Source organism: Herpailurus yagouaroundi, unplaced genomic scaffold (genome assembly GCF_014898765.1).
Source record: "Herpailurus yagouaroundi ecotype Mexico unplaced genomic scaffold, PumYag 180, whole genome shotgun sequence".
In the NCBI taxonomy this organism is placed as follows: Eukaryota; Metazoa; Chordata; class Mammalia; order Carnivora; family Felidae; genus Herpailurus; species Herpailurus yagouaroundi.
This window is the reverse complement of record NW_024412411.1, coordinates 22,497,496-22,505,497: the sequence shown is the minus strand read 5'-3', so window position 1 is coordinate 22,505,497 and position 8,002 is coordinate 22,497,496. Positions and strand designations below refer to the sequence as shown.

Sequence of the window (8,002 nt, the reverse complement as noted above, 5' to 3'; positions counted from 1 at the left end):
TGTGCTATCAGTGCTGAGCCTGCTTCCAATCCTCTGTCTCCCTCTCTCTCTGCCCCTCCCCTGCTCGTGCTGTTTCTCAAAAATAAACATTTTTTTAAAAAAGAAATGTTCGTTAATTGTTGTTGAATAGTCCATTTCTCCCCCCTCTTAAAATAATTCAGATTAAAATTTTTAACACTCATGATCTAACAGGGCAATGTTTTTTAGTATATTTAGATAAAATTCAGTAATTAAAAAATTTTAAAAAAATTTTTTAACGTTTATTTATTTTTGAGAGACAGAGAGCACGAGCAGGGAGGGGGCAGAGAGAGACACACAGAATCCGAAGCAGGCTACAGGCTCTGAGCTGTCAGCAGAGCCCGATGCGGGGCTCGAACCCACGAACTGTGAGATCACAACCTGAGCCGAAGTTGGATGCTCAACCGACTGAGCCACCCAGGTGCCCCCTTTTTCATTTTTTAACGTTTATTTATTTTTGAGAGAGAGAGCATGAGTGGGGAAGGGACAGAGAGAGACACACACAGAAAAAAATTTTTAATGTTTATTTATCTTTGAGGGAGAGATTGGGGGCTGGGGGAGGGACAGAGAGAAAGCGAGACAGAAAATCCCAAGCAGGCTCCTCGCTGTCTGCACAGGGCTCAAACCCATGAACTGAACTGTGAGATCATGATCTGAGCTGAAGTTAGACACTCAACCGACCGAGCTATCCAGGTATCCCAAAATTCAGTAATTTTTGAAAACGTGAATTTGAAGATCTCCAAAATCCAATCCTTCACAAGTTAAATAGTTTTATATTTAAAATTATTCTGTATGAAACTAGTAAGTCTATCAAATGTATTAAGTCTTTTATTTTCCTCTGACTCTTCTTCAAAGGAGTCTATTGGTTATTGTGGCTCCATAAAAAAAAATAATAAATTTCTCTAAAAGTCGATGCTGAGTACAGTTGAAGTACACCAACTGGGAATTAAGAAAACAAAAAAACAAAACAAAAAAAAAAAAGCAGCAATGACTAAGTTCTCCAAGATAAAAAAGAAGCATTCATAAGAGTTCAAGAATCTCTTGTCATCAGGGGACAGTTTTATAGATCTGCTGAAATGTTAGTGTATTCCTTGTTAAGGTCCTGACTTTCCCTGTCCGTGAGTTCAGACTTCTTGATTTCACTTCCCATCAGCACCAACAGATGCTGCATTTCAAGTTGGAACAAAGGTTCCTTTTCAGAACAGTCCACAAAATGGCAGGTTCTTCACTACTCCCTCATTCTCTGTGCACATGCTCCTCCCTGATCCTGCCTCTTTCCAGGTCATTTAACCCTGATCTTCCCTCTCCTTCCTATCTGCTCTTCTCACTTTCTCTTCAAACACGTCCTACCTGTTTACCCCAACGTCTTTGCTTCTCTGTTTCCTCTTCCCTCCCCATGCATATTCACCAGCTGTCCTATAGTGCACGCCTTTCACTCATTCACGATTCGTGATGGAGTACTCACTATGGAATCTTCTTTTCTTGTCCCGTCTGCTCCTACCCTCAGCTGGCCATCATCGGTTTCAACAATCTGTACTGAAATGAGCATGTCAGTGTGTGTGTGTGTGTGTGTGTGTGCTGGGGAAAGGGAAGGAGAGAAAATACTCACTGTTTTTCCCCTTTTCAATAATTTGAATGTTAGTTGAAGAAGGATGCGTCTGCCCGCCATCATGTTCCCAGTCTTTGTTCTGCCTCTTTTAAAATGGCATTATTGGGGCGCCTGGGTGGCTCAGTCGGTTGAGCGTCCGACTTCGGCTCAGGTCACGATCTCGCAGTCCGTGAGTTCGAGCCCCGCGTCGGGCTCTGGGCTGATGGCTCAGAGCCTGGAGCCTGTTTCCGATTCTGTGTCTCCCTCTCTCTCTGCCCCTCCCCCGTTCATGCTCTGTCTCTCTCTGTCCCAAAAGTAAATGAACGTTGAAAAAAAAAATTAAAAAAAATAAAAATAAATAAAAAATAAAATAAAATGGCATTATTTGGTCTACTGGACAGGAAGTAAAGACGGTACAGAGAGTGTGTTGGAGCAGTTAATAAAATAAATTGGAAGGAGAGCAAGGAATACACTACTTCTGCCCTTGGAGACAAGTCACCGGGTTAAAGTAAAGAAGCCAGGCAAGAAAGGCAAGAGGATGAGCTGGAATCAGACCTCGCGCCACTCGGAAGAGACAAACGCATCACATTTTAGTTACCAATCTAGGACTGACGAACTTAACAGGAACCCCTCAACCAAGAAACACCCCCACGTGTCATGGTGGGACACATTAGTGCCTGGAGGAGACACATCATAAACAAGGAGTCATTTTCCATGGTAACACTTTAATCACTTTGTCAAAACAATCTGAACACGCGTACATAAATACTTGATTTGCTTCAAGAATGGGTAGCATAAAAGTCCCTGAGATACATCCAAAAAGGACTTGAAACGTAATGCGATTATTCACCATACTAATTACCAAGAACTTGGCTCCCTTCCCTCCTATCTAAGGCATGTGACACTTTAAAACACACACACACATACACACACACACACACACATATATATAATGCTAAATCAGAGTCTCCCTTTCTGGTGCCTGGTTTTCTTCCAGTTTATTGCTGCTGGGTAGGAAGTCATTTCCAGACTACAAGGAAGGTACCTGGGGAGGTGAATTAGTTCTTTAAACTGTGGGGTGCCAGTTGGTAGAACGATGGCAAGTGAAACTAGAAGGTCCCAAGAGAAGATGTCCAACCCCCCCTCCCCCATTCTGCAGTTCAAGTGACAGAGGCTCCAAGGGGTTGTGACTTGCTCAAGCACGGCTGGTCCTGCCTCTACTACTGTAACCTCCAGCAGGTCCTTCAGATGTCTGGACCGCGACTTCCTCTATAAAATGGAATGGTGATAATCATAGCTAACATCTTCCAGGTGCTTCCTATGTGCCAGACACCGTACTGAGTACTTTGTGTCTCATCTAATTCCCCCAACACCTCTGTCAACCATAGATGATTACCTTTCATTAGAGATGCCAAAGCACAGAAAGTTTAAATAACGTACCCAAGGTGAGACAATTAGCGAAAGTTGCCAAGCTGATCTAGGAACCGAGGAGGGTCTATCTCCACAATTCTTAAATTCCAATTCTCAAATCCCTTTTAAGAAACACCCATCAGGTAGGTTCTCAAATTCCCCAGACATCTAAATGTCTAGCACAGAGTTGACTGACTACGGCCAAATCCAGGTACCCCATCTGTTTACATATTGCCAAAGGCTGTTTTTGTGCTGCATCGGCAGAGTTTAGCGGCAGCAGAAACTGTATGGCCTGCAAAGCCTGAAATATTTACCCCGGCCCTTTACAGACAGAAGTGTTTTCATCCTGCTCTAGAACTTTGAAAACTTAGAGCACACTGTAACCGTACAGCACTTCACAATGTACAAAGCACTGTGGGACACGTCGTCCCACGTAACCCTCATTCTCTAGGGGCATTTGTGCATTATAAAGGAGGAAGCTAAAACCCAGAGAGTGTAAGTAACTCGCCTGATCAGGACAGCAGGGGCAGAAAGTGGCAGCAACACACCCAGGTTCTGACTCCCAGTTGCAAACTCTTTCCATGAAGCCACCCTGTCTCTTCTAACTTACCGCCAGGGAAGGGCTTGGACACCGGAAACGAGTGTGGACGCTGAAAGCCAGTCACACTGTCTTCCCGATCCCAGTATCATTCCAGGCACAATCATATCATTAGAGTCATCAAGTGCTAAAAATATTCAATTTGTAATAAACTTGAAAGTACAGTTTATGCCTTCAAGGGGGGATGGGGCATGATGATCATAGAAAAGACATTTTTAAATATATATGATGCATTTTTATATTATCAGATATGAAATTTTAACCTACTCAGTTTAGAATGATGTGAAAAATAACATAAAATGAGCAATGGACATATTTCTCTTACTCTTTGATGAAATCAGCCTCAAAAACTATTCTGGCTGTTCTAGACCCAAAATTTGCACACAAATAAAAATGCAATTATACCTTCCTTACGCTAAATATTCAATAAATATGTGCTTAGTTTTAACAAGATTTACTGTAACTAAGAACATCAGCAAAATAATACTCATGTAACAATATAACTTAACAATTTGTCTTTCAAAGAAAGAATAGGTGTTTCCTCCTAGCCTGCAAATTCAAGCTCAATCTGAATAGCAATGATGATTCTCGAAATAATAGCGTTTAGCTTTAGGAATACACTTGAAATATACAATATGAGGCCCCTTCCTTTTTATTTGAGATATATCCTGAAACACATGTTGAGATTTAAATTTAGACATACAAATCGATATGGAGGCACCTGGAAGTCACTACAACAAAAAAGGAAAAAAAAAAATCTGTCTCTTACCAATTGAGTGATTGCTATGTGTTAGGCCCCTTTACTTATTTTAGTTCCCACAAAGCTCACAGTGAGCTATGAAGTATTTTCCCTCCCCATCTTACAGATAAGGAATCTGAGGCTCGAGGTTGTTGTTGTTATTATTATTTTAGAGAGAGAAAGCAAGTGCAAGCAGGGGAGGGTCAGAGAGACGGGGAGAGAGAATCTTAAGCCGGTTCCATGCCCAGTAAGGGCCAGACACAGGGCTTGATCTCACTACCAAGAGATCATGACCTGAGCCGAAATCAAGAGTCAGAGGCTTGACTGACTGAGCCACCCAGGTGCCCTTCAAGGTGATTACTAACTTGCAGAGGTCACACAGCTGGAATTCAAGCCAGAGTACCTTCAAAATCCACTCTCCCACTGCCCATCTACATTCCCAGGAACCCCAAGATCACTTGCCAATCTTTCATAAATACTCATTATAAGAAGAGAATTTTTCTTTTTCTTTATTGGCTGACTGATACTTGGTAATTCCGCCCACACTATAATATTTTAATAAGGAAATGTTATCTATGGGCTTTAATTTCTCCTTTTAAGGAAAAAAAATTGAAGCGCCTGGATTTCAGTGAACTTTTTAAGTGAGTCTGCAATGAATACTTGTAGAGATAAAACTTAATGATTCAGCTAACTGCCCTAATCAAAAGCAAAATTACAGTTTACAGCACAACTTTATATAAACCTAGTTAATCTTAGCCCATACTCACAATAATCAGTCACTGAAGGTCCTTATTGTAATAAGTCAAAGAGAAAAATAAACCATTATTTGAGGCTATAAATCAACTGGTTTTCTAATAACTGACCTATGGCCTGTATTAAAGAATGTCACTTTAAACAAGTAGGTTCTGCCGACTGACTGATCAAAGTTCTATTTTACCTGTTGGCAAGGGCAGATTCTAATAGCCTTCAAGAAAAGGACCTCGCCTTACACATTTGTGTGTCTCTCCTGGCACCCCAAGCCCAGCGTTTGGCACAGAGGAGGCACGCAGTCACTCCTAGTAAATATGCTGCTCGTTCACCTTTTCAAGTCAATGCATACCATTTTCAAAGTTGGTCCACGGCACAGGCTCAAGGGCACTAGAAATGGGAGGCCATACCGTAAGTACTACTATGCAGACTAGGAGGGGAACCAGCCGGCCCCGGGGAGAATGGCAGATTTATATTTTAACAAACAACCACGGCTCATTGCAGGCACTAATTTAGTTCTATTCCCTAGCAATTAAACATTTAACTGAAAACTGACGGAAACAAAAACTGCCACTAATAGACACCATGAAACTTTTTTCCTTTTGCCATGATTCCATATTGAGGTACGATCTCTTTCTCTGTCCTGCAGACAGGTACGTCGGGCAGTACGTTCCTGCTTAATTCTCCTGTCCAGTAAAACGATACAAACAAATAACTGTGTGGAAAGTGGCACTGAGGCTTCCTTCTCTTCTGTTGGTAAACACGGGCTGGTTTTCTGGACAGAGGGGAGAAGAAGGTCGCTTCTGCTTTTTTCACATCTCTAATTTTAATACACTTTTTAAAAATTTTGGTTATAGAAAAACAGACACAGAGGAAATAAGTTAGGAGATGCTTATTCACATTGTAAAGGGATTCTCCAGAGGATTGCATTAAACACTGACCTCTCCTAAAGCAGTGAATTGGGGATTTGATTTAAAAGCAGTGTTTCAAAAATACGTGTGTGTAAAGTGAGGTACACCTGTATATTCATCCTAACTCTTCCCCAAGGGCAATCTAGCATCGTCTTTGTACTCATACGGCAGGGGAACAAACAGTACTTGTTAAGGAACAGTCCACGGATCATTGGACCACCCTCCTCACCGTTTTTTAGGTGATGAGACTTTGAGGAAGTCATGAGACCCACTTGTGGCCACAGTCCTTTCACTATTCTGCAACAAGGCTCCTTCTGGAACGGGGGGCTTGCTACACATTCGCCCAGTGCAATGTGAGTCAAGGAGCAGTGTGTATGGATTTGGATTCAGCACAGGCCACCTATATAGCCTGTGACAGATGAGGAAAAAAAGAGCAACTGACTCAAAGGCTTCTGGTAGTTAAGCTACTGTTTCACCTCATCCTGGTTACAAGGTGACGGAGGGCTCCCTTCTTCACCGGTGAACACTGATGCCCACCTACAGCAGACAGAGCCCAACTGCTAGCTGTGCAAAAAAAAAAAACCAAAAAACCAAACAAACAAAAAAAACAAAACCATGAGAACCAGGGATCCTTCCTACCCAGTCTTTATGCTGAATCATATTAATTGGTAAATCACCTTTCCCCCGTAGAGTAAAAACGGGTGTTTGGAAAAATCGACCAGCCAAGGAGATGCGCAGCTGAGGGTCAAAAGTTGACGATCTGACCTCCCTGGGTCACACCAGGGTTTCACCGCTCAAACCAGCGAGCCAAATTGCGTATGCTCTTGGGCCGGTCCCCAGCGCTCTGCACAGCCTGGCAGGCCCGGCACCAAGGCTCGTCCCAGAAGGAGGTGATGTGCACGGCGTAGCTCCTGCGCCAGCTGAAGTAGCGACGGTAGACCGCTGGGTTTCGGTCGAGGAAGAGCAGGTAGGCAGCCAGGGAGGAGGCACTAGGGAAGTCGTCTACGTGGATGAAGGCACCGCGGGGCATGAAGCGTTCATAATTGGCACGGTCGGGGCCCAGCACCACGGGCACGGCCCCGGCCAGCAACGCGTTGCGCCAGAGCTTCTCGGTGATGTAATCCAGGTGCTGCGAGTTCTCAAAGGCCAGGTAGAACTTGTAGCGGGCCACTGTGTGCAGAAGGCCAATGCTGGGCACCGGCCGGCCAGGCCCGCTCCTGCCGAACACGTCCACCGACACATGCTGGCTCAGCTGGTGGTAGTACCGGACCCGGGCCTGGCGCTCATCCCAGTTGCTCACCACCCAGGCCACCAGCCCCCGTTTCCGGGCCAGCGGCGGGGCCAGGCCTAGCGGCTGGTCGCTGGGATGGGTCCTGGGGTAGAGGTACCCGTAAGGCACGAAGACGTCCGAGTCGGCCCTGTAGGAGAGGGTCCAGTTGAAGAGGTTCCCCGCCAGGTTCCGCAAGCCCGGGGAGTGGGAGGGCGACTCGAAGTTCATCCACACCCAGCGCTGGCCCGGGGGCCTGAGGCCCGAGGTGGCCAGGGCTCCGGCGGCCACCGCCTCCTCGTCGTCCAACACCCGCAACTCCAGCTCATCTGCCCCGCGCACCGGGGCGCCCCAGGGCGGGGGCCAGTCACGGGGTTCCTTCACGAGGTCACGGTGGTGGAAAAGCACCGCCTGGGCCTCCCCATAGGCCGCACGGTCGGTGAGCAGGCGGCAGCCGCTGATGTTGAAGCGCAGCCAGCAGTCCGGGGGCGGCCTCGCGCCGCTGTCGCGCCCCGCGAAGGGTTCCCACCACAGCAGCACGGCCACCGGCCGCGGCGGGGCGGAGGATGCCCAGGGCAGCGGCGGCAGCTGCCTCCAGCAGCAGAAGGCGGCCAGAGCGGTGCACAGCAGGCCGGCCGCCGCCAGCGCGGAGGCGCTCGGCAGAAGCCCCCGGCCCCGGCGCCGCCCGAAGCGCCGGCCGGCCTCCCGGCCCCACGGCGCCCCC

At 46.4% G+C, this 8,002-nt stretch overlaps 1 protein-coding gene and 1 long non-coding RNA gene across 2 annotated transcripts in view; both read right to left on the bottom strand.

The window, feature by feature from the left end:
• The window catches only part of LOC121039436 (uncharacterized), a 19,439-nt gene extending 17,711 nt beyond the window's left edge, over positions 1-1,728 (bottom strand). Inside the window, exon 1 of the long non-coding RNA XR_005794794.1 lies at positions 1,270-1,728. This is a non-coding gene — a long non-coding RNA (uncharacterized LOC121039436). The remainder of the gene's footprint in view (positions 1-1,269) is intronic.
• A 3,405-nt stretch (positions 1,729-5,133) lies between these two features.
• FUT4 (fucosyltransferase 4) lies at positions 5,134-7,989 on the bottom strand (the record flags this gene model as incomplete). Its single annotated transcript, XM_040489111.1, has 1 exon — positions 5,134-7,989. A coding segment is annotated over one exon (1,191 nt), but the record flags the coding sequence as incomplete, so codon positions are not given.
• Positions 7,990-8,002: the final 13 nt, after the last annotated feature.